The sequence below is a fragment of the Narcine bancroftii genome, chromosome 13 (genome assembly GCF_036971445.1).
Source record: "Narcine bancroftii isolate sNarBan1 chromosome 13, sNarBan1.hap1, whole genome shotgun sequence".
NCBI classification, from domain to species: Eukaryota; Metazoa; Chordata; class Chondrichthyes; order Torpediniformes; family Narcinidae; genus Narcine; species Narcine bancroftii.
The window spans coordinates 36840565-36867455 of record NC_091481.1 but is presented as its reverse complement, the minus strand read 5'-3'; the positions used below and the strand labels follow the sequence as shown (position 1 = coordinate 36867455).

Genomic DNA, 26891 nt, shown 5'->3' with positions numbered 1-26891 from the left:
ATCAAAACAATTTAACTTAAGCAGATCAACAAGGCAGGGATGACCACTATCTCCTTTATTGTTCGTATTAGCCATAGAACCACTAGCAGAATTGATAGGAACAGAAAATAAAATGAAAGGGATAAAAATAAAAGACAAGGAATATAAAATCAGTCTATTTGCAGATGACGTTATAATATACTTAGCAGAATCAGAAATATCAATAAAAGAATTACATAGGAAATTGAAGGAATATGGAGAAGTGTCGGGGTACAAGATTAACGCAAATAAAAGTGAAGCAATGCCAATGAATAATGAGGATTTCTCAAAATTTAAGAAAGAATCACCATTCAGATGGCAAACGCAAGCAATGCGATATCTAGGTATACAAATAAATAAAAACCTCGGCCATTTATATAAACTCAATTATTATCCACTAATGAAAAAATTACAAGACGACTTAGAGCATTAGAAAGATTTACCACTAACACTGATAGGAAGGATAAACTGTATTAAAATGAACATTTTCCCAAGGATACAATACCTATTTCAGACATTAACAATACGCTTAACAGAGAAATTTTTCAAGGATTTAAAGAAAATAATAAGGAATTTTTTATGGAAAGGGGGGAAACCGAGGATAGAACTAGATAAATTAACAGAATGGTATAAACAAGGAGGCTTACAACTACCAAACTTTAAAAATTATTATAGAGCCGCACAATTAAGATATCTATCAGATTTTTATCAAACAAGGGAAAAGCCAGATCGGACTAGATTAGAACTAGATAAAATAGGGGAGAAGATACCTGAACATATATAATATAAATGGGATGAAAAATTGGTACAACGTAGGAATTCTCCGGTATTGCATCATCTGCTCAACATTTGGAAGAAGATTCATGTAGAAAGGAATAAAACAAATTACCAACTACCAAAACTAATACTGACGCAAAATCAGCTAATCCCTTTTACAATAGATAACCTTTCCTTTAGAGAATGGGAGAAAAAAGGGATCAAAAGAATAGAAAATTGTTTTTCGGGAAATAAACTATTATCCTTTGAACAATTGAAGGATAAATATAATATATCTTACGATACAATGTCGGCATACTACCAACTGAAATCCTACTTGAAGGACAAATTGGGAAACAGTCTGAGGTTACCAGAAGGAAGTAATTTTGAATATGTGATTACAGACACAATGATAATCAAAAGATTTATAACAAACATGTATATTAAACTGCAAGAAAAGGAGAATGAGGAAACAAATGGTAAAACCAAACAAAAATGGGAACAAGATCTAAGCATAAAGATAAAGAATGAAACATGGGAGAAGCTATGCTCCGGAACAATGAGAAATACAATAAACACGAGGTTACGTATGATACAATATAACTGGATACACAGGCTATACATTACATCTCAAAAGTTAAATAAATGGGACCCAACAGTATCAGAGAGATGTTTTCGCTGTAAAAAGGAAACGGGAACAACAGTTCATCCAATTTGGACATGTGAGAAAGTGAAAAAATTTTGGGAAGATCTAAACCAGATACTAAATAAAATCACAAAAAGCAATATACCATAAAACCCAGAGATCTTCCTCCTAAGTAATATAAAAAACAAAGAATTTGGACTCGATTTGGATGGAGCACAAAAAAGATTTGTTATGATAGCCCTAGCTGTAGCAAAAAAATGTATTATGTCAACCTGGAAATTAGAAGATAACTTGAGAATACAACAATGGTATATAGAAATGAATAAATGTATTCCATTAGAAAAAATAACATATAATTTAAAAATAACATTACAATATTTGAACAAATATGGGAGCCATACATGAAATACAATAGAGAAAACCTACCAGGGACATCTACCACCTAAAATGACAGAAGGAGAAGAGAATGAAAAGAATTGACTCAGTGGAATTTCTTGTTTATTTTTATTGAGTGACAACATTATTTGATGGGTTTAATGTATCTTATATTCTGAACTTTAAATAAATGGGAGGGGAGTTGAGGGAGGGAGGGAGGGGAGGAGGGAAGGGAGGGAGAAAATGACACTGTATATATTTAAGAAGGAAAATGTATGTATCTTGATCAATATGGTTTATAGTGTGAAAAATAATAAAAATTAATAAAAAAGACACAAAAGCAATAAAATGAAAGGTGAAAATCAAGCATTAGAATTCATTATTTTAAGCACCTTCATCTTGAATTTAACAACTTCTCATAAGAAAGACACCAAAAAGCATTAGAAGGAAGAATGCTCATTAAGAAACACTGAAAGGTGCTTGAAAAATCACAATCAGTAGATAGATTTTGAGGTGATGAGATAGGGAGATACAATCTAAACTACCTCCATTCAGGTCACAAGAATACACACTCTGCAGTTAGAGATTTGAATACAATCCAGACTGTTGGGATCAAACACAAACCCCAGGAAACTGTGGGTGTGGGTAGAAAAGGAAAAATGGTGGCACCGCCAGAGCTTCTGCAACAACAACACTGTCACTAGTGTGGACCTGCAGAGAGCAAGGAGGAGACACGGTCATCATCCACCAGGGTTCTACCACCTCGTCCAACTACTGACGACTCCTACGGGCTTTAAACAGCCTGTTAAAGGAAAAGTCAGTGGTCTATTTTAAAATCCTGCATCTGCAAGGTCTGGGACCAAGTGTGCCTGTGTTCCGAAGCAGCCTCGAGGGGTAGCAAACTCTGGGGAAGCAAAGAAAAATATGGAGACCACAGCCCGGTTAAGAAGGAGAAGCAATGGAGACAATCCTACAGCACGTTGACCTCGGCGGCAGATCATTGAGGGGCCCTGCGGCTCAAGAACTCACAGGCAGTAGGCTGTTGGTGACTGAAGAGGAGGAACCTGCACAGGTTGCAGATTGCTGTCGATTGTGGTCAAAGGACTCACAGCAGGCTGCAGAATGCTGAGACTGGGTTGAGGAGTACCAGATCCTGGGATGTGAGAGGGTGCCAAGGGCACTCAAGGCTTCCTGATAGTGTCAGAGGTTTGGACCTGGAGTTCAGGTTGCTGATTGCTGATGGTTTGATAAGAAGTCTGTGTGACTGCAGAGGCTGCAGGCGAATACATGGACACTAAGTGACTTGGAGGTGGGTGGAATCTCTTATCCATTTCTTTCTCGGACTACAAGGGGCACCAGACAATTTCTGTAAATGGCAAATCTTATGGCAGACTAAAGTCAGTTTTGTGTAATATGACACCCGTTTTTACACGATAATAAAGGAATCTTGACTTATGCTGGCCTCAGTCACCACCTGCTACCAGCAATTTGGTTGAAAATTGATATTCAAACAACAAAAAAGCATTATATTTTAAGTACAAACATTTTTAAAAATCCAGACTTGGGATAAAAGTCAAGAATGACATCTTGCCTGTACCACGTGGCTCTAAAAATAAAAAGAACTCCATTTAAATTGTACTTTGCAAGAGCGGAGTGTGATCCATTCCAAAACACTCAATGGGGAATTAAACTATTTTAAAAGGGTACTCACTGCTTTAAATGGTAGGAATGTGGTGCCAACTTACACAAAGAATTCCCACAATTTGATTTTTGGCTTTTGATAAAGATGATAAACCAGCCAGCCCAGTTCTTTCAAATATGCTGCAGAACATTGAAGATCACTTCAAACAGCAAGTAGGATGTTGGTTAACATCAATAGCTGATGCCCAACGGTTTTGGTTCAAATCTGTAAAGTCAAAATTAAGTCAAAGCTCAAAGCAACTTTTTAATCTCTGAAGTTGCGCTTTGCACACAATACTCTGTCAGATTTCAGGTTGATTGTCAGGCCAGGCAGAATGACCACTTCTTTGTGTACAGGTCTTTTGCACTACCATGTCCAGATGTAAACAAAGAAATGTAAACAAACTGACTGTGCAAAACAGAGGGGAGAAAAAAATAAAGTGCTCAAGTAAGAGTCCTTAAATAAGCCCCCTGATTGAGTTTGTTGTTGAGAGTCTTATGGTGATGGAGTAACAGCTGTTCCTGAACCAGATGGTGCGAGTCTTGTGGCACCTACACCCCTTTCCTGATGGCAGCAGTGAGAACAGAGCGTGTGCTGGGTGGTGTGGACCCTTGATGATTGTTGCTGCTCTCCAACTCCCCATAGATGTTCTCAGTGGTTGGGAAGGATTTTCCTGTGATGTCCTGGACTGTGTCCACTACCTTTTGGAGGGCTTTACACTCTGGGGTATTGGTGGCTCCATACCAGACCTTCATACAGTGGGTCAACACACTTTCTACCACACCTCTGTAGAAATTTGACAGGGTTTAACGATGTCATGCCAAACCTCCACAAACTCTTTAGGAAGTAGAGGCACTGACGTGCTTTCTTCACAATACTCTTGGTGTGTTCAGTCCAAGAAAGATCCTCCGAGATAGTGACTCCTAAGAACTTTTTGCTCACCCTCTCCACCTCTGATCCCCCAATGATCACTGGATTGCAAACCTCTGGCTTTCCCTTCCAGAAGTCAACAATCTGCTCCTTAGTTTTGGTGACATTGATAGCAAGGTAGTGATTTTTTAATCTCCCAACTCATCCCCTTCCTTTATAGTTTGGTATCATCAGCAAATTTGTAAATAATGTTATCGCTTTGAGCTACACAGTCATAGGTGTAAAGCAAATAGAGCAGGGGGATAAGAACATAGCTCTGTGGTGCTCCAGTACTGATGGAGATTGTGGAGAAGTTCTTACCAATCTTCACTGATTCTCAGCGGTGAGGAAATCCATGATCCAAATTACAATTGGTGATTCTGGCTCGGATACTTCTGTATCTTTTTTCCCATGGGAGTAGCTGAAAAATGCTATGTGCATGGCGGTCAGGGTCTTCCCTGATTTTCTGTGCCCTCTTTAGATAATGATCCTGGTAAATCACGTCGGACGGAGGAAAGGGTCGTTGCATGGAGACCCCAATGATCATCTCTGCCATTTTTATGGTCCTGTTCATTGACCTCTGATCCAATGCTCCATTGCAAGCATACCACACTGCAATGCAGCTGGCCAGGATGCTCTTGATAGAGTTCCTGTAGAAAGTTAACAAATTGGTAGCTGGGAGCCTTGTCTGTCTCAGCCTTTCAAGGAAGTGCAGTTGCTAATGCAATTCCTGACAAATAAGGAAATGTTATGTCTAGGATAGATAACTTTTTAAGCAGACTCCAAGGAACTCTCCACTTGCTCCACTCGCAAGCTAAAAATGTGTACTCAAGAGAGGTCATCTCTGGCCACAATCATCTCTTACCTTGTCCATGTGGAGACTCAGGTCATTATACTTGATCATTTCACAACATTTTCCATCTCTTCTCTGTAGTGCAGCTCGTTGTTGCTGGTGACCCAACTACTGTTGTGTCATCTGCATACTTGATGCCTATGTTGGAGTTGGATTTGGCCTTGGAGTTGTGGGTCAGTAGCGTGAACAGGACCGGGCTGAGCACAGAACCATGATGCACCAGTGCTCAGTGTGATGATGCTCAACATTCTGCCAACCCAGACAAACTTTGGTCTTTCCGTTAGGAAGTCCAGAATCCAGTTACAGAGCAAGGATAGATTCTTTACCAGCCTCTTGGGTATGATCATATTAAATGCCAAGCTGGTCAATAAACAGCAGCCTGGCATGAGGTGTTGTTCTCCAATTGGGACAGGATAGAGCGGAGGGACAAGGCTATAGCATCGTCAGTGGAACAGTCCATATGTAGGAGAATTGAAATAGGTCCAGTGTCTCTGGGAGGTGAAATTTGATATGTTCCATCACCAAAAGTTCAACCCATTTCATGGCCACCAGAGATGTTATCTTTCTAGAAAGTTCACACTTTAGATATCACTGGAAAATCTCATGAAAGAATAATAAAAACAATTTTATTTTTAAGGACAAATGATTACTCATTAAAACGAGAAATAATTAGAGATGTGGACGGTTTCATGATGCCAAGAACAAAGGCAAGTACAAAAGTGAAATCAAGACATTAAATGGCAACAGGGCAATAGTGCATGGTAGGATCTCTGGAAAATAAATCGGATTACCTGAAGCCACATCTGAACCAGAGGGAAATAAAGGACTGCTGCATTCCAGTAATTACAAAATATGGATCTCGGAGCCCACTCCAGATTAAGCAATCCAGCGAGAGGGCTGCATCTTCTTTTAGGCAAACAGAAATGTTGCTGCTTGATGGTGAGAACCACAAGGGAGGGGGCGGGGAGGCGGCGTTGTGCATTTAAATCATCAAGGATTGGTGTACGGATTTCACGAGAATGTTGACAGGATTTCAAGGTTTGAGTTACAGGGAAAGGTTGTGCAGACTAGGGCTTTTTTCTCTGGAGCGTAGAAGATTGAGGGGGGACTTGATAGAGGTGCTTAAGATTTTAAAAGGGACAGACAGAGTAAATGTGGATAGGGTTTTTCAATTAAGAGTGGGGGAGATTCAAACTAGAGGGCATGGTTTAAGATTGAAGGGGGAAAATTACAAGGGGAACATGAGGGGAAATTTCTTTACGCAAAGGGTGGTAGGGATGTGGAATGAGCTTCCGGAAGACGTGATTGAGGCGGGATCATTGGTTACATTTAAGGATAGACTGAATAGTTACATGGATAGGAGAGGACTGGAGGGGTATGGACCGGGTGCTGGTCAGTGGGACTAGGAGGGTGGGGATTTGTTACGGCATGGACTAGTAGGGCCGAACTGGCCTGTTCTATGCTGTGTGGTTATATGGTTATATGGATTTCTCTGTAGTCAAGGCCTACTCTTCAGAGATATTAATGTTGAAATGCAGTCCTTGCTACTGATCCAAGGAATTCACAGCCACTTTAATCATAGCAGTTTATGTTTCTCCTTCTGCAAATGATGGGAAAACATTGAAAGAGCTTTACTGGGCCATCTATGAACCCCAGGCAACTTGCACTGATGACCAGAGATAACACCTTTGATCTAGTCGACTGTTACAACCTAGACCATCAGCAATCAAAATTCACCAAGACAATACAATTATTTTTATTAACATTTCTTACTCAACTCCAAACTTAATCCCACTATGTGCAAATGTATCTGTATACCCATGCATGGCAGATCCCAAACCATTACAGTTTAGGCACAATTCTGATTAAAATTTAAAGTTCATTCTTAGAAATCTTTTGTGTTGAAAGCCAGTCTTTAAACTGTTGATCAGAAGTTCTCAAAACTTATGAATTCTTGTAGAGTTGCTATCAGAGAAATTTTTTCCCCCTACAATTCCCTCGTCTTGCATGGAGGTTACACAACTTGTGATTTCCACGATGATTTCACAAACCCAGAAAAGGTTTTAGACGAAATGACCATTACAAATGGCCTGAGTAGCACTGCTCTGTCTTAACAAAGAAAGACAGTCGAAGTAGCTATTTTTTTTCCCAAAGTCACTTTGATTCGATATTCCTTCCTTGACAAGGAGAATACAGTTGCAGTTCTCTTCTCACAGAATGTTACTGCATTTCTGGCTTCAGATGATCTGGTTCATAGTATTAAAGATGCTTTCTTAAAGCCTTTATCACATGACACGACCGCTGGATCTATTTGAAGTTTCATTTCTTCAGAAAGATGAGTCAACAAGCAAAAAGTTTTCTGTTTGATCAGATGGCTTTCTGAGTAAACATTATTGTTCCCAGTTTCAATAGAGATCAAAAATTAAACTGCTTAATGCTCTGAAGCAGTCAATCTGTCTCTTTGAGCAAACAGGCTTCCACTTGAACAATCAACTCTTAGTTCATGGATCTGTTCACAGCTTTTAACTGGACAATAAGTTTCTTTATCTGCCACTTGACAGAGCCTCAGCGTCAGCTTTAAAATGATGTAAAATGTGTCTTTTTCTGTTCAAACCCACCCAGTAACTTTAATAAGAAATATATTTATTTATGTATCTCCAAATATTAATAATAACAATTCTGTCACCTCTGGACAATGTCCCAAGAGTGTACCTTGGATAATCAGACCACACATCCATTCTGTCAATCCCTAGCCCTTTTCACACTGGCTAACCAGTAGATTGGTCATTCAGTAAACCAGTTAAGGAAGCCATTTTGCCCTTTCAACCTGGACCATATTAACCCATTCTCTGTGTCCCTTCACACTCATCACAAGGCATCCCTGGGGATAGGGGATTCTATTCTCCACTGGTGATGTCTGAGTGATGCATCGAGCCTAAATCCTGATTAATGTATTATGTATTTAAACAAAATTAATCATGCCTAATTATAACATAATTAAACAGTATGAGCCCTTCACTCCCCAATGATATACAAACTTATGGGAAAGTCCTAGCAGCAGTAGCATACAATTTATAAAGACCATGGGAAAGAGCGATGGTGGACCTGCCCTCCCAGAAATCCATGCAGCAGAGAAAGGGCACTCTTTGAGGGGTTACTCTGCCACATAGAATTCTGGGAGGCCAGGTCCACCATATCACAGTCTCTCTCCCTCCCCTTTCTTGTTAATCTTTTATTTCCTTCCCATTCTTGCACTCACGCAAAAATGTAATCAAAATGATGAGAATTCTCCTGTTGTCAGCAGTTGAGGTCTTGCTTGGAATACCAGTCCCTTTGCGATTACTGAGCTCACCAGTACACTCTTTTTAATGATGCTCCAAACTGTTGATTTTGGTAATGCTAAAGTTTGGGCAATGTCTTTCACTGTTTTATTCTCGTTTTTCTGCCTCAATGGCTTCTTTGATTTTCACTGGCACAGCTCTGTACTCATGTTGAAAAATGGCAACCACAGACTCCAAAAGTGATCAAATGCTTCAAAGCAAGTTTAGTTCTCTAATAACTGCACCAATGAAGTAATTAAACTTCCCAAATAATCACAAACACCTGTGAAGCCAAATATCACATGCCCCAAAATGGGGGAACAATGTATGAAAAGTGCTGTAGTTCCTACATGGTCAAATCAAAATCTATACAAATAGCTTTGAATAAAATTTAGAATGTGCACCTTAATTACATGTGAATTGTTTGATTACATATTTAAAAATGTGAAACACAGGCCAATTAAAGGAAAAAAATGTCTTTGCTCAAACATTATGGAGGGCACTGTATGTTCCGTCCTTCAATTTGAAAAGTTACTTTAAAAGCCATTCAGCATCGTCTTTTCTATCCATTGATCTGCTACTTTAATTCACTTAGAAAGCTGAAGTGTTCATTCCTCAAAATTCAATCCAAGGGACACACAACCTCCTCCATACCGCAATCAGTATGAATTAGCAAGAACATCTTCTAATCTCCTCCACAATCTCCATCAGTACCAGAGCACCATAGAGCTGCATTCTTAGCCTCCTGCTTCAATCACTTTACACCCACGTCTGTATAGCTCAGTACAACAACATCAACCTCTAAAATTTGCTGATGACACCAAAGTAGTGGGTTGTATAAAAAGGCACGATGAGTTAACATACAGGAGGGAGACTGAAAACTTGGCTGAATAGTATACCAACAACCTCACTCTTAATGTCATGAAAAATGACTGCCTTTAGAAAGAGAAAACCAAAGATGTACAATCCAGTGATCATTGGTGGGGGGTGGGTGGAAAAGAGGTGTAGAGAATGAGCAAAATTTAAATTCCTGGGAGGGAGTCACTATCTCAGAAGACCTTTCCTGGACCCAACGAACTAATGTCATCATGAAGAAAGCATGTCAGCACTGCTACTTCTTCAATAGTTTGCAGAGATTTGGAACTTCTGCTGACCAGCTGCATCATTGCTTGGTAGGAGGACACCTTTGCCTGAGTGAAAATCTCTGCAAAAGGTAGTGGACACAGCCCAGTCAAAACTCTCCCTGCCATTAAGAAAATTTAAAAGGAATGCTGCCGTCGGAGAGCAACGGGAATCATCAGGGATCCACACCACCAGCATTTGCTCCATTTTCACTGTGGCCATTAGGAAAGATATGCAGATGCCATTAGACTTGTACCACCAGACTCAGGAACAGTTGCTACCCCTCCACCAGACTCAAACAAAATGTGACTCATTTAAGAACATCATTTATTCAGATTTCTGATTTATTATCAGAGTACATCACATACAACCCCGAGATTCTTTTTCATGGGGGTGAGGCAGAATTACCACTTCTTGGTAGTGCAAAAAAACCTGCACACAATGTCGACATGTAAAGAAAATGAATATGACATACAGAGAGAAAGAAAAAAGTGCACAAGAGTCCTTAAATGTGTCCCTGATTGAGTTTATTGTTGAAGAGTCTGATGGTGAAGGGGTAGCAGCTGTTCCTGAACCTGATGACAAGGGTCTCGTGGCACCTATACCTCTTTCCTGATGGCAGCATCGAGAACTAAGTGTGTGCTAGGTGGTGTGGATCCTTGATGATTGCTGTTGCTCTCTGACAGCAATGTTTCCTGTAGATGTTCTTGGGGGGTCAGGAGGGTTTTGCCTGTGATATCCTGGGCTGTCTCCACTACATTTTGTAGGACTTTACACTCAGGAGGATTGGTGTCGCCATGATGGTATGCACATGTGCAGCCAGTCAGTACACTTTCCACCACATATCGGTAGAAATTTGCCAAGGTTTCTGATGTCATACCAAACCTCTGCAAACTCCTGAGAAAGTAGAGGTGTTGGCACACTTTCTTCATGATGCCATTTGTGTGTTGGATCTAGGAAAGATCCTCCGAGATAGTGACTCCCAAGAACTTAAATTTGTTCACCCTATCCACCTTCAATTGCTCCAGTGATCACTGGATCGAACACCTTTGGTTTTTCCATACTGAAGTCAACAATCAGCTCCTTAGTTTTGGTGACATTGCGTGCAAGGTTGTTGTTAGTGCACTATTCATCCACTTTTCAATCTTCCTCCTGTGTGTTGACTCATCAACTCTCATTATACAACCCACTACTGTGGTATCATCAAAAAAAATGTGTAGATTGTATTCTTGCACCAAACCACATAGTCATAAGTATATAGCAAGTATAGCAGGGGGCTTAGAGTGCAGCGATGTGGCACTCCAGTATTGATGGAGATTGTGGAGATGTTCTTATCAATCCTCACTGATTGTGGTCTTGAGATGAAGAAACCAAGGATCCAATTACTCAGTGGGGTGTTGAACCCCAGGTCTTGGAGTTTGATCAGTTTTGAGGGGGTGATGGTGTTAAATGCTGAACTTTAGTCTTTGCTGTCCAGGTATTCCAGAGCTTTGAGTAGAGCCAGTGAGATGGCATCTGCTGTCGACCTGTTGGTATGATTGGCAAATTGGAAAGGATCCATGATGCTGCTCAGACAGAAATTGCTATTCTTCACCACCAGCCTTTCAAAACACTTCATTACTGTTGATGTGAATGCCAATGGTTAATAATTATTTAGGCAGGTTACCACATTCTTTGGGCACTGCTATGATTAACCCCTGTTTGAAACAGGTGGGTACCATGCCCTGCCAGAATGAGATGCTGAAGATATCTGTGAATATGTTCATAAGTTGGTCAGCACTGATTTTTAATACTCTGCTAGGGACTCTATGCAGGCTGGATACTTTTCTCAGATTCACTGTCCTGAACAAAGCCCACACCTCACCATCAGATAGAGATAGGAGAGGATTCATTAGACGACATGGAGGTGATTCTTTCCTGTCCTTGGGTCGAATCTGCCTTAGAAGGTATTAAGTTCGTCTAGGAGTGAAGCTCGGCAGTTTTCTACAACACCTGATGTTGTTTTGTAGCAGGTTGTGTCATTTAAGCCTGCCACAGCTGTTGGGTATCCCTTGTGGTTTCCATTTTCATCCGAAAACTCCACTTCGCCCAGGAGATGGCTATCAGATTTCCAATTTATTGTCAGTATTATAGTCAGTATGAATTGGAAACAATGTCTCCTCCTTACTGATTATCCACACAGGCGCACCTCAAGGCTGCATGCTTAGCCCATTGCTCAACTCATTATACACCCATGACTGTGTGGCCAGGCACAATTCCAATTCCATCTACTGGTTGCCGATGACACCATGGTTGTTGGCAGAGTCACAAACGGCAATGAGGAAGCGTACAGGAGGGATCACTCATTGAATAATGTAATGACAACAAGCTTGCACTCAATATCAGCAAAACTAAGGAGATAATTGTGGACTTCAGGAGGAAGTCAGGGGAACATGACCCAGTCCTCATCGAGGGCTCAGTGGTGGAGAGGATCAAAAACTTAAAATTCCTGGGTGTCAACATCTCTGAGGATCTGTCCTGGAGCCTCCATGTTGATGCAATCACAAAGAAGGCTCACCGGCAGCTATACTTTGTGAGGTGTCTGAGGAGATTCGGTATGCCACTGAAGACAGTTGTAAACTTCTACAGTACTGTGGTGAGCGTTCTGGCTGATTGCATCACTGCCTGGTATGCAGGCACCAACTTTCAGGTCAAGAATAAACTTGGCTTGTAAAATCACAGGCTCCAGACTTCACACCATCAAGAACATCTATACGAGGAAATGTCTTTAAAAAAAAAGCACCCTCCATCCTAAAGACCCCACTACCCAGGGCATCCCCTCTTCACTATGCTACCATTAGGAAAAAGGTACAGCAGCCTAGAGAAGCACTCACCAGCACAAGGACAGTTTCTTTTCCGCTCCCATCAGATTCCTGAATAATCAAGGATCCAAAGAGACTGCCTTAATTTTTGTGTGCTATTATTTTTATAGTAGTGTCTTAAAATGGTTAGAATATGAATGTTTGGACTATGAAGCTGCCACAAAACACTGAATTTTATGACAATAAATACGGATTCTGAGAGTTTATACATGACATCACATACAATCCTGAGGTTCCTTTATCCTGCGGGAATATCACTAATTGGTAGTGCAAAAAATAAACTGTATGTAGCGCAAAACATGTAAACAAACAAATGTAAACATACTGACTGTGCAATGCAGAAGAACAAAAAGAAAATCAATAAAGTGCTCAAGAGTCCTTAAATGAGTTTGATTGAGTTTGTCATTGAAAACTCGGTGGTGTGAGTCTTGTGGCTCCTTACCTCTTTCCTCATAGCAACTGCAAGAACAGAGCGTGTGCTTAGTGGTGAGGGTCTTTGATAATTGCTGCTGCTCTCCAATGGTAGCACTCCCTGTAAATGTGGTCAATAGAGGGGAGGGCTTTGCTTATGATGTCCTGGGCTATGTTCACTGCATTTTGGAGGGGTATATGGTCTAGGGTATTGGTGTTTCCATACCAGAGCAAGATGCAGCTGGTCAGCATACTTTCCACCACACCTCTGTAGAATCTTCCAGGGTTTCTGATGTCTTACCAAACCAGCAAAAACTCCTGAGGAAGTAGAGGCACTGATGCGTTTTCTTCAGGATGCCATTTGTGTGTTGGATCCAGAAAAGGTCCTCTGGGATAATGACTCCCAAGAACTTAGATTTGCTTCTCCACCTCTGGTCCTCCAATGATCACTGGACTGTAAACCTCTGGCTTTCCTTTCCTGAATTAAATAATCAGCTCTTTAGTTTTGGCGAGAGTGAGTGCAAGTTGTTGTTGTACCATTCAACCAAGTTTTCAATCTCCATCCTGTATGCAGACTCATCCCTTTCCTTTTGGGTCATACATGCCTCTTCTGCATTGATATGGATCTCCAGACTTAAATGCCTGTGATCTGGCTCTCAGCAGGTTCCCAATTTCATTGTTCATCCAGGGCTTCTGGTTGGAGAAAACTCAATAGCCCCTTTCAAATTGCAGCACCTGGGTAGCCCTCCTGGGACCCAAGTGCAAAGGTGCTGGAAGCACCTTTCAAATTGCAGTGTGATCTACCCATTAAATCACCAACCCAGTGATACAAGGGGAAGTCCTACCTCCATGATGCCACGGTAAGTGTCACATCATGCACTCACATGAACTATCGGCAGTAAGTCTCCTCCCCTCTCCCCCCTCACCCCCAGCAAAGTGCCACTGCTGCAAACGGCGGGGGGGGGGGGGGTGCAGTCGAGGATGCTGCCAGCAAATTGCCATCTTCCTTATCCATAATTATTCACACCACTGGAACCACTCTGCCAGCATCAGAGTGGCTCCAGAACTGTGGGGAACTATGGGTAAAGAAGATGGCCATTGCTCCCACTCTCCCACATTGAGCGTCACTGCAAACCAGAGTGGGATTTTCCCTCCCACCGCGGCAGCAGCACTTCACCAGCGTCCAAGCACCAATGTCACCAGAGTAACTGAGATGGCCATTTCCCCTTTCAAACCATCGGAGTAGGACACCCAGGTAAGTTTTACTGGCTTCTCTGACCACCTCTGAGGTAGGTCAGGGACCCAGTTAGGTTCTGACCAGTTGGACCCTTTCAAATTGCCATGTAATTGGGTTGCTAACCGAGCAAATTGCCTGGTTAACCCTATTTACATGGCAGTTTGAAAGGGCCTAATAATTTGGTGGAGACACCTCATCCATATGTGTTTGGTATAATCATTCAGATCCTTTGCCAAGTCTCAAGGAAGTCCTGAAACCATTCTTCAGCCTCCTGTGACCACTTTCTAGCTGACCTAATCTCTGGTGACTCTTTTTAGGCATTGTCAGTATGAAGGCAGGAGCAAAGCCAGATGATCCGACTTTTCAAAATGCAGTTTCAGGAAAGAACTGTAGGCTTTCCTTATCTTGGTGCAGCAGTGATCAGCATGCTGGGGCCTCTAGTTACTGAATATTTGTTTGTTCTTCTGAATTGCACAACATGTTTACATTTTTTCTTTGCCCTTATTTCTCTTTTAAAAATGCATCTTTTCTGGAGTACCGTTTTTGCACTAACCATAAGTAGATATTCAGCAGGAAGGAGAATTTAAGGGCTGTGTACGATGTTACGTATCAACTCTAACAATAAATCTGAGCTATGAACGCTCCTTAAAAATTCAAGAAAAATCATCTGTGGAAAGAGAAACTGAGGCCATTAGAAAGCAATAATCTTTTATCAGAAATGCAAGATGATTGAGGTATTTTGTTTTTTTTATGCCTTCCTGAGAAAAGATCATCGCTTTTCAATAGCCTGTTTCTCTTTCCACAGATGATTTTCTTTATTTTTAATTTTAGTTATTCATCTGCACCACAATTAAAATGTGGTCATTTACTATTCAAAGTACTTAAGGTAAAAATCTTCAAGTATTGCTTACCATGATCTGCTTAAGTGTACAAATTCTGCCTAAAATAATGGACCAAAAGCAGGTCAACTTTTGGAAAACTATTAGCAATTGTTTTGTGGTCACTCCTTTGAATATACTTAATAACATTAAAGTTACAAACATCTAATATATATTTGTGCATGCATGTCTGTTTGTCTGTTCTCCATGCAAATCAATATAGAGCACTCTAGAAATGTCTAAGGAGATTCAGTAAGGGTAACATTTAATGCTGAATGTCATGACCACATTGAATTTAACCTTTCAGGTCATATGAAGTTTTTAAAAAATGAACTTGCACCAGGGACACCTCAATTGGTTACTGTGGTGTGTATCAATGTACATTCAGAATAAAAACAAGCGCCTAAACTCAGTTCAATATGAGCCCAAAAAAAGTAAAGCAACATGGGCAGAAGCTCTTCACAAACCTGTAGAGTTAGACAAAGGAGAAAGCAAGAGACAGCAGAGGAACATTGGTCTCGTCACACTATTGGTACTTCCAGACATGCAAGGAGCAGGCAACAGAAAACAGAACAGCAGTGAATATCCATCTCAGTGTTACCATCAATTTTTGGGGGTATATTGAGTGTTTTATTTCCCAGGCAATGCCTGGTATCCTGCTAGTTATAAATAATTCTTTAAGTCTTCTAGAAAACAAGATTAACATTTCAATTCCAAATAAAAGGCATCAGGCATTTAGTGCAAGCAACCAGATTTTTATCCAACAAAAGTTGCTATAAAAGTTCAAATATGTGAACTTGTCTGGAGGAATGTTGCAGACAACAAATGTTTAGGTTTTGACTTTATTGTCAACAAAAATTAAAATTTGATTTCGGCCATTTCGCATTATGAAGTGTATATTTTGAATTATATTTAAATATATACCATTATTGTTAATTTATCTGGTTTGGACATTTATTCAATTATACATTTGTTTGCACGAAAATAGATCTGAGAACCACAGAACATTTTGGCACAGAAAACAGACATTTCTTGTCTGTGCCAAACTATTATTTTGCCTAGTCCCACTGCCATGCACCAAGTCCATACCTAGCCCTCCATACCTCTCCCGTCCATGTATCTGTCCAAATTCTCCTTAAATATGGAAACTGAGCCCGCATTCACCACTTCAGTTGGCAGCTTGTTCCACACTCCCACCACTCTGTGTGAACAAGTTCCCCCTAACATTTCCATTTTCACCCTTAACCCATGTCCGCTGGCTTGTATCTCACTTTTCCTCAGCCTGCTTGCATTTACTCTATCCCCCTCATAATTTTGCATACCTCTATCAAACCTCCTCTCATTGTTCTACACTACAGGGAATAAAGTCCTAATCTATTTAATCTTTCCTTGTAACTCAGTTCCTGAAGTCCCAGCAACATCCTAGTAAATCTTCGCTGCACTTTCTATCTTATTGATAACTTTCCTGTGGTTAAGTGACCAAAACTGCATACAATACTCCAAATTTGGCCTCACCAATGTCTTTTGCAACTTTACCATAACATCCCAACTGCTATACACAATACTTTGATTTATGAAGGGTAATATGCCAAAAGCTCTCTTGACAACCCATCTTCCTGTGACACCACTTTCAGGGAATTATACATCTGTATTCCCAGATCTGTCTGTTCTACCACACTCCTCAGTGTCCTATCATTCACTATGCATGTCCTTTCTTGATTTATCCTTCCAAAATGCAACACCTCACACTTGTCAGCATAAATGCCATCTGACGTTTTACAGCCCATTTTTCCAGCTGATCCAGATCCCTCTCCAAGCTTTGAGAACATTCTTCTCTGCCCACAACACCTCCAATCATGTCATCTGCAAACTTGCTGATCCAATTTACCACATTATCATCCAGATCATTGATATAAATGAAAAACCACAATGGTCCCAGCATTGATCCCTGAGGCACACCACTAGTTACAGGCCTCCAGTCTGAGAATCAATAGCCCCTTTCATGCAAAGAAAAAGCCCGACTGTAAAAGCAGAGGTTCTCCGCCCTTACATCGGGAAACTTACCTTCTTGAATCCGCCATAACTGGCTCCAAGATGCAGACTGAATTTTTTCTTGGGGAAGGATAATCAGCACAGTGCTGTGCTCTGCCACCCCACATGAATGTACAGCTGCTGCAAGGGGCTGGTTAGTTAGGGGCAGGCTGATGATGCCGTCGGCCTGCGACCCATTTCCCCACTCATCCCTCTCCCTCCATGACCCGTCAGAACTAGGGGCGTCTGGTGGGGGCCATCAGGTGGTGCAGGCTGTGATAGCTTCACCGAGCCGCTTCAGCCTTCGGGGCCACTCTCTGCTGCTCAAAACATGGCAGAGCAATGGCTATCTTCCCTACCCATAATTCCCCACATAGCTGGAACTGTTCTGGGAAGGGAAGATAGCTCTGCCACATATTTATGACAGACGGCGCTATGGCACCTATCACCCTGCCTCCATTGGCTCCGGAAGGCACTACGAGGCGCTGCTCGATATGAATGCAGCGCAAGAGCAGCCTTTTTAGGGTTGCTCCATGAAAACACAGTACATACATTTATATACTGTAAACCACTTGTTAAAAATTAAAATAGTACAATAAAAAGAAAAAGACAAAATAAGGTTGCATCTATGTTTCCTTGTGATGGTAGAGGGGAAGAAGCGGTCGGTCCTTGTGCCACTGAATGCTCGACCTCAGAAGCCTGAAGATCAGCACCTAAATAGTTTATTTCCACAGATATCACATTCTTGAACCTTGCCTTGTTTCACTAATTGCTCTGACACCACAGAAAGGGCAGTCTGCATAATTGTAATGCCACTGTTTCCTTGGACAATGGTAAATGCCACTGTTCCTTGGACAATGGTAAATGGCCGCAGTGTACATTCTGCCCCAGGGTAACATCAGGTTGGCTCTGGAGGGACTGAGCACTGTGATTAACAGCCATAAGACAGCACATCCTAATGCCTTTGCAGTCATTGAAGGGGACTTCAATCAGGCCAATCTGTAGCAGTCTCTCACAAACTACATGTCATAGGCAAGACAAGAGGAGCCAACACACTCAACCACCATGAAGAACACCTACCAAGTCATACTACAACCACACTTCAGCAAATCTGATCACCACCTGGGTGTACTTCTACTCTAGGCATACAAGCAGAGACCGAGGACCACAGCACCAGTCGTGAAGACGGCGACAGAGCGTCTGCAGGATTGCTTTCAAACAGTGGACTGGAACATATTCAAGAACTCATCCATAGAATTCAATTAATATGCAACAGATGTCTGACTTCATCAAGACCTACGTGGTCGAGTGTGTGCCCATGCAAGTATCAGGTGTTCCCCACCAGAAGCCCTGGATTTGTAACCTGCTGAGGGCGAGAACAAGAGAATTTAAGGCCAGGGATCAAGATCTCTACAAGAAGATCAGGTTCGACCTACTGAAGGCAATTCAAGAGGAAGTTAGAGACAAAGACATGCCAGTTACGGCAGATAGTGCAGGCTATTACAGCCTACAAAGGGCAAACACCAGAATGGCTGTGATGCTTCATTACCCGATGAGCTGAACATCTTCTATGCCCGCTTTGAGACAAACCACTGTTACAGAGTTCTGTGTTGTGCAGTTTTATGTTAAAAAGTGACAGTTTGCCTTAGGGAGCCAAGGTGAAGGTGGACTGCTGAGAGAGTGAGAGACGGACTGAGCATGTGCAGAAAATGATCTAAAAGTTTCTGGACTTGGATGATAAACCACCACTGGGTGGTGCTGTGGAGTGGAAGGAGGCCCAGAGCAGGAGACATGGTCTGAAGTACAGTTTAGAATGTTGGGATTTCAAAAAGGATGAACATTCCGAAGGCAGCCAGAAGGCTCTGGACTAAGCCAGTGGTTCCTCTCTCTGCAAGCAACACAAGAAGACAATTTTGAATTTTCTCTCTCTCAAAGATCTTTAGGCTTCAGTTTACCAAACAAACTGAATTTTGTTTCTGATCTTTGCTTCGGTTGAGATCGAAGTTTTGTGAGTTTTTCTGTGGCCTGGTTGGAAGTGTAGCTTAGACTTTGATTACGTATGTTATATTTAGGTTGGGGAATTTATTATTTTTACACGGTTATAGAAATTTACATAGTCACCAGTGGGCATTGTTATAAAAAGGGGGGGGGGGGAATTTTGAATTAAAGTTTGGTGGTGAACTTTTTGTTAATAAAGTAATTGTTCATCTTTACCCCTGTGTGATATGTCTTCTTTGTGGTTGCTGGTTTGATCTTGTAACACTACTAGAATCCCTGCAAAGGTTGAGGACGCTGTAATATCTGTCTCAGAGGACAATGTTAGAACATCATCTGAGAGGATGAACCCTCGCAAGGCGTCAGGCCCTGACAGTGTAGCAGGCATGGGACTGAAAATATGCGCTAATCAATTAGTCGGAGTGTTCATGGACATTTTCAACTTCCCATTGCTGCAGGCAGCAGTTCACACTTGCTTCAAAAGGGCATCAATCATCCAAATGCCCAAGAAGCGATGTCACAGGTGCCAGACTTCACTCCATCAAGGACATCTACATGAGGCGGTGTCTTTAAAAAGCAACCTCTATCCTCAAAGAGCTTTTCCACCCACGCCATGCCCTCTTCTACCATCGGAAAGGAGGTACAGGAGCCTAAAGATGAGCACTCAGCTTCTTCCTTGCTGCCATCAGTTTCCTGAATGATCAATGAACCAAAGATACTGCCTTACTTTTCTGTGTACTACTATTTTAATTTTTTTTATACATATGCAAGTGTTGTAAGATAGTTATAACATGTTTGTACTGTGATGCTGCCATAAAACACCAAATTTTGTGTCTTGTCATTGACAATAAATTGTGACTGTCAATATTTACTGACGATCTTCTGTATTTATTATTGGTTTTTAATGTAAGGTATACTTTTGTTACTTTTTTCTTTGTAAAGTACCTGTTTAGCAGCAATAAATAAGAATTTTCATGTATATTCATTATTATTGTGATTGGAAGTTTATCAGGTTTCCTGGGTTCATAGAGAGACGAGTCTGGACACAACTGTTATAATTAAAGGTAACTTGATTGAACATGTGGGAGACAAACAGGGGAAGACGTCAAATGATACTTAATTACTCTACTACTAAACAACTACACTGACATTCACATCATACCCAGGTTGAACTCTGATACCAGTGGCTGCCTATCTTCTGCATGCTCACGCACATGCACACACTTCAGATAGGGACTTTCAAACAAACTCCTGATTCCCTGTACCAGCAGGGGTGCGGTTCTCTACAAGCAGTACTACTTCTCAAATTAAGTGTTGTGCACACCTTACCCACGACTTGGGCAATGTCCAGGGCAGACCAAGAGTCAGAGAGAAATAAATGTGGCATGCATAAATCTTTTATACTGTTCTGAGCTGGGTGTCTGCCCAATGACGACACTGAATCATTTAAACGATCCAACAGCAAGATGTGCACTAATGGGTGGCTGGAGTCCCACCTTGTTTGGCAGGTGATTCAATTCCCTTAACAATCCACAATGAACCAGACAGAAGCCACATGTTCCTCCACATACAACAATTATATAATACACATGACAATAAACTCATTTGTCCAAGCCTTTCATAGATCCACCTGGGTCCCATTGTCCCTCCTGTCAACTCTCGAGATTTAACTCCTGACAAACCTCTCAAATCTTACCGTCACACCTCCCCCAGCGCTTCTTTCCCAACACCCCTCTTTGAACCACCCACCATCCCTGACTTCTCACTTGATTCTAGATCAGAATCCGGTGTCTTCATCATCCCTGCTGGCCTTTCCCCTCTCCAATGTTGAGCGGTCCATTCTCAACAGAATTCCCACCCTTGTACCTCTCCACCCCCACAACAACCAATTCTGCGCCAATTTCCTTGTCAAGGCATCCAAACTCCTCTTTTACCCATTTCCACAGTGGCTGCAGACCCTTGTGTTTTACTTGAGACATAGAGTCATCATCCTGGCACCAGACGAGAACTGCCAGTTTATCAATGCTTTCAACGAAATTAAACACCTAAAAAGATGCCATACGGATACACACGTCTAAAATGAGAAACATAATTTGCTTGATAAAGAACCCCCACAACTTGGTCAACCAAAAAAACCTCAATCTCGCTTACCTCCAACACCAGCTCCTCATCAAATTCCTCACCCATCGCCGGCCGCCATTGAAGTGAAGCAATGCGGCGCCTGGCCTTCTGGGAACCGTAGTCCGGCGTTGCGTCACGTTGGAAGCAGGGAACAGAAGAGAGGAGCGCGGCAAACTACGATTCCCGTGACGTTTCGAGTCGGGGAGCGCACTTTCGCTTTTGCCTCGCGAGCCGGCGCGGAAGGCGGGGCCTTGACGTCACGGCGACCGCTCGTGCCGGAGGAGACGGTTGGGCTGTAGAGGGCGCCGCGGAGCCCGGGAGGAATTCGGAGCGGGATCCGGATCGGGAATCACCACCTCGCAGTCCGGTCAATGCATTCTGTTTAGCCGAAAAATTCCCCGTCCGGGCGCACTGATCGCCGCCGCCGCCTCCTCCTTCGGGGGGGGAACGGCGTGGCCGAGAGGGTGACGCTGTGAAGAAGCGGGTTGCGGATGGCTGGGAAGCGGGAGCGCTGAGGGAGAGCCCGGGCACGGCAGCTCCCCGCAGTATGAGCGCAGGTGAGAGAGAGTCGGCCGCCAGCTCCGCTCCGGGCCAGGTGCCTCGCGAAGTCTCCCCTGCTCTCCGCTCGGGCGAGGAGGAAGGGGGCGGCGGGCTCTTGGTCGACCCGCTGGCGTGTTGGTGGCCGGGACACGGGAGCCAGCAGGTCCACTCGCCGGGTGCAGTCCCCCCGCCCCCGCCCCGGCCTGACCCGGTCCCTTTTCTTCCCTCTCGGTGAAATGCGGCCAGTGCCCAGATGGGTTGTGGTTGAGTGGCGTTTCCTGCTGCTCCTGGTTTGTGCCCGGGATCCATGGGCATCCAGCAGGGTCGGGGAGAGGGTTATTCATTGACCACACAACTTGCCATCTGTTCTCTGTAACTTTGGGGACTCCTTTGGAGGGGGTCACCCTTGCCCATGTTCGTCGACCACGAAATCCCAGCCGCACACAACCCCTTTGGACGTGTGTCGTGGATGCTGCTGGACATTGTGTCCGAGTTGGGAAAAGAAAACAACGTGCTCCCATTTTTTTCGAATCAAACCATTTGCGGTTCTTAAATTGCTCTCGCCAAATGTACCTTCGAAAATGGTTAACTTTACCCTCGTTAATCTAAAATATCGGTGAATTATTTTATCTAAGCACAACTGGCTTCTATTCTCAAGAGAACAATTCAAAGAAAATGCAATTAGAATATTGATGGGGTGACAACTAGGGTTCCATCTGCAGGACTACGCAATTTAAAGCCCCTGTCTTCGTGGTGAATCCATTTGACCCTTTTGTTTGAGTGTGGCATCTGGTTTGTATTGGGAACTGCATATTATTAGGGAATTCTCTGACTTGAATTGGACAGCACAAAAGTGGCACTTGTGTCAAATTTGGAGAGCAGCTGTGTTTCTGGCACTTGTAATTACGTCGTTGTAAAGTGCAGAACGTCAGATGATTCCTTCTTATTGCTGTGACCACTGGTTTAATGACTGGTCACAGCTGACGCTAAACCCCATTCTTTTCCTGGTCATTGGAGCTTTGATCTCAGGGGACAGGGCCTTAATCTCATATTTCTGAAAGCTCCCATGCAGGAGGTTTAGACATCTCAAAGAGGGATTGGGTTGCGCAGTGTAGTTTACAATAACTTCACGATGTAATTGGGGAATTTTTAACCATACTTTATAAGAAAAAAATTATCTGTGGGGTGTAGTGGCTGTTCAATGTTGCAACTATTGTAGCATGTTTGAAAGTGGGCTACCTTTTTAAAAAAAATTATTCCGCATCCCTTGATGCATGTGTTTGGGTTGTCAGCCGTATGCTTGGTGTAAGTGCGTTTGAATGTTGGAATAGAATCCTTGCTTATGGGGTAAGGAGAAAATTGAAAGAGAGAGTAGAAGTTATTTAACCCATGTATTGTCATTGGAAGAACAAAAAAAGTTGCTCTATTTCATGTGTTTTCAGAAACAGGAAGACAACAATCTACTGAGTTAAATGTATCAATAATTTTCAATAAAACATGAGCTCAACTCACTTTTCCACTCTTTCAGAAATGGCTGAATTATTTCTCTCTAATTTGTTTGAATTTTTATGTTCTTTGTGGCAATAACCATCAATAGCATTGATGAGTCTTGTTGACTTTTGAGTACAAGAGTTCTTCCTAATTTTAAAGCTGTTCAAGGTCATTTTATTGTCCTGTAATAAAACAGGCAAGGTAATATTATGTGAAATTTCCTTTAGTCTTCTGTAAGGCAGACAAAAATTCACCATCATTGGAAAATCCCCAGAGCCCATTACAGTCCGAGAAAGAGAAACAAAAGAGAACCCTCCCAAAGTTACTGATGGATTTGCCTGCAGTGCTCCTGTAGCCACTTGGCCTTCAGTCCATCAGCAACCCGAGCTCCGGATCAAAACCTCTGACATGATCGGGAAACTCTCTTGCTACTCTGCTCCAGTACCTTGTACCCCTTCAGCCAGTCTCCAGCCTGGTGCAAGTCCCTTGACCTCAGTCACCCACAGCCTACATGGATTCCTTGCCTCGAGTCACCCACAGCCTGCTGCCTGTGTGTCACCATCCCATGGGTCATCTCCTCTGCTTCTCCTTCTCAAACAGGGGATGGTTTCCGGTGCCTTGCATCTATCTGCTATTTCCCCAAAGGCTGCAGCCCCTACAGGCTGCTGCCAAACATAGGCTCTGCCATCTTGGTCCCAGACCCCGTGGTCACAAAATAAATCACTATCGGCTCATTTAACAGGCTGTTTAAAGCCTGTACAGAGCTGATGGCAGTCAGACTGGGTGTTGTGGACATGCTATCATGACAGCAGCTCCAGCAGTGGCATTTTTTTTTGACCCTTGATGTTAGAACAGCTGATCTGAAATTTTTCAATATCGTCATTGAACTAGGCTCTTGCACATCTTTTCTATAACGGACGGTCCATTTCTTTACAACTTGGTTATATTCTGAATTCCGCACATGCAGTCATCTAGATGAGATCTGACCGTCACTTATCTGCCAACCATCAGTATTCAAAAATGTGTTGGAAATCTACAAATAGTTAGATATTTCATGAATTGGAGATTTTTTTCCCCAAATGAGGATCTTCGTATGAGCAACTCATGCTGGCTCACTTGTGAATTTATTTTATTTTAAAAAATCATGCCTTGATTCATTTGTACTCTATGTACAGTACAAGTATAGAATAAAATATCAGGAAAATAACGTTACTGATTTGTGAAAGTGAAATTAAGTCCAAATGTTTACTGACATTGTGTTTAGTTTCAATAAGATAATTTTGCTTGCAATGTTCTGTGAATATAATTTAAATTTTATTAGCCTGTTACTGGGAAGGAGCAGGTACGACCTATGAAAATCCATCTCCTGGGTGAAGTGGAGATTCCACATGAGAATGGAAACAACAAAGAATACCTGGTAGCCTTGGCAGGGCCTAAATGACATAAAATCCATCTCCTGGGTGAAGTGGAAATTCCACATGAGAATGGAAACAACAAAGAATACCTGGCAGCCTTGGCAGGGCCTAAATGGCATAATCTGCAATAAAATCAAATCCAATGCAGTAAGAGACAGCCAAGTCTGCACTCAACACATCTATGCCCAATTTGACCATAAGAAAAAAAGTTGAACCACCACACACCTGCATGTCCCCTGATGATCCTCTCCAGATGGCGTGCGTGCTGCCTTCAGGAGAATGACTCCAAGGAAAGCATCCGGTTCTGACGGAGTACTCGGCCGAAAACTGAAAACCTATGTTGACCTACTTGCCAATTTATTCACAGATATGTTCATGGTGTTCACCTCTTTCAAGCAGGCCTCAATTATACCTACACCCAAGAAGAGTGTGATAACTTGCCTAAATGACTACCAACCAGTGGCACTCGCATCCACAGTGGTGAAGTGTTTTGAGGGGCTGGTGTTGAAGCATATCAGCTCCTATCTGAGTGGGGACTTGGATCCATTCCAATTTGTCTACTGCAACAATACATCTACAGTAGATGCCATCTCTCAGGCTCTTCAAAAAAACCCTGAGAACAACAAAGATGTGCATCAGCAGATTCTTTAACAACTAAAGTTGGGCATTTAACACCATCATCCTCTCAAAACTGGTCAGCAAACTCCAAGACCTGGGACTCGACACCCTGATGTGTAATTGGATCATGGATTTCTTCACCTCCAGACCACAATCAGTGTTGATTGGTAGGACCATCTCCTCTACAATCTCCATCAATCAATACCGGAACACCATTTGGTTGCATTCTTAGCCCTTTGCTCTTCTCACTTTACACGTATGATTGTGCGGCTTAGTACAATAATACCATCTACAAATTTGTTGACGTTACCACGGTAGTGAGTTGTATAAAAAGTGGTGATGACTCAGTGTACAGGAGGGAGATTGAAAATTTGGCTGAATGCATCCATACAGCCACATAAGATCCACCAACAATAGTATAAGTTGCCATTTTGGTGTGAAGGGTTTCGATGGAGTGGAATTCATTAGTTGTGTTCAGGAATGTTTCCTGACATAATAGGCCAACTAGAGGAGAGGTGATATTTGATCTGGTGCTGGGAAATGAACCAGGTTAGGTATCAGATATCTCAGTGGGTGGATATCTGAATGATTGCACCAGGGTTGTCACAGATTTTGTGTCCCCACCAAATCGTTCAGGGTTTTCTCCAACCAGAAGCCCTGGATGAACAATGGAATCGGGAACCTGCTGAGAGCCAGATCACAGGCATTTAAATCTGAAGCTCCAAATCCCAACAGAAGGAGCAGATACCACCTATGGAAAACCAATTCTTGGACGAAGTGGAGTTTCTGGATGAAAATGGAAACAATGAAGGATACCCGACAGCTGTGGTAGGGCCTAAATGACATAATCTGCTACAAAACCAAATAGAGTGCAGTCGGAGATGGCAAAATTTCACTCCCAGATGAACTCTATGCCTTCTGTGACCGATTCAAGAACAAGGAAGAACCAGCACTGCACACCCCCATGTCCCTGATGATCCTCTACTGACCATATCCGAGGATGACATGCAGGCTGTCTTCAAGAGGGTGAATCCAAGGAAAGCATCCGGTGGATGGAGTATTGAAAATCTGTGCTGACCAATTTGCCAATATATTGACAGATAGCTTCAACATCTTACTTTGCCAGCACCTGGTATCGACCTTTTTTCAAAGACCCTTCAAAAGTACCGGTGCCCAAGAAGAGTGCAGCAACCTGCCTAAATAACTATCGATCAGTGGCACTCGCGTCCACATTGAAGTGTTTTGAAAGGCTGTATTTGAAGCATATCAGCTCCTGTCTGAGTGGTGACATGTATCTGTTCCAATTCGCTTTCCAAGTGAGATGCCATCTCACTGGCTCTATACAGCAAAGATGCATACATCAGGATGCCCCTAATTGACTATACTTTGGGATTGAACAGCATCATCCCCTCAAAACTGATCAGCATCATCCCCTCAGCGAACTCCAAGATCTGGGACGCAACACCCCACTGTGTAATTGGATCATGGATTTCCTCCTCTCCAGACCACAATCAGTGAGGATTGGAAAAAACAGCTAGCTCCTCAATCTCCATTAGTACTGGAGCACCACAGGGCTGCATTCTTAGTCCCCTGCTCTTTTTGCTGTGGCTCAG

The 26891-nt window shown here is 42.5% G+C and overlaps 2 protein-coding genes across 5 annotated transcripts in view; one reads left to right on the top strand and one right to left on the bottom strand.

Moving 5' to 3' along the window:
- vezt (vezatin, adherens junctions transmembrane protein) overlaps nt 1-21314 on the bottom strand; it is a 184791-nt gene extending 163477 nt beyond the window's left edge. Inside the window, exon 1 of the mRNA XM_069908519.1 lies at nt 21245-21314. Coding sequence (XP_069764620.1) covers nt 21245-21280 — 36 coding nt within the window. The 5' untranslated portion in view covers nt 21281-21314. The remainder of the gene's footprint in view (nt 1-21244) is intronic.
- Nucleotides 21315-21480: 166 nt separating this feature from the next.
- fgd6 (FYVE, RhoGEF and PH domain containing 6) overlaps nt 21481-26891 on the top strand; it is a 150410-nt gene continuing 144999 nt past the window's right edge. For all 4 annotated transcript variants that reach the window (XR_011348232.1, XM_069909429.1, XM_069909430.1 and 1 more), the window contains exon 1: nt 21481-21771. Coding sequence is in view for 3 of the 4 variants with exons in the window: in XM_069909429.1 (XP_069765530.1) it covers nt 21762-21771 (10 nt within the window). In the remaining variant the exon portion in view is untranslated. The remainder of the gene's footprint in view (nt 21772-26891) is intronic.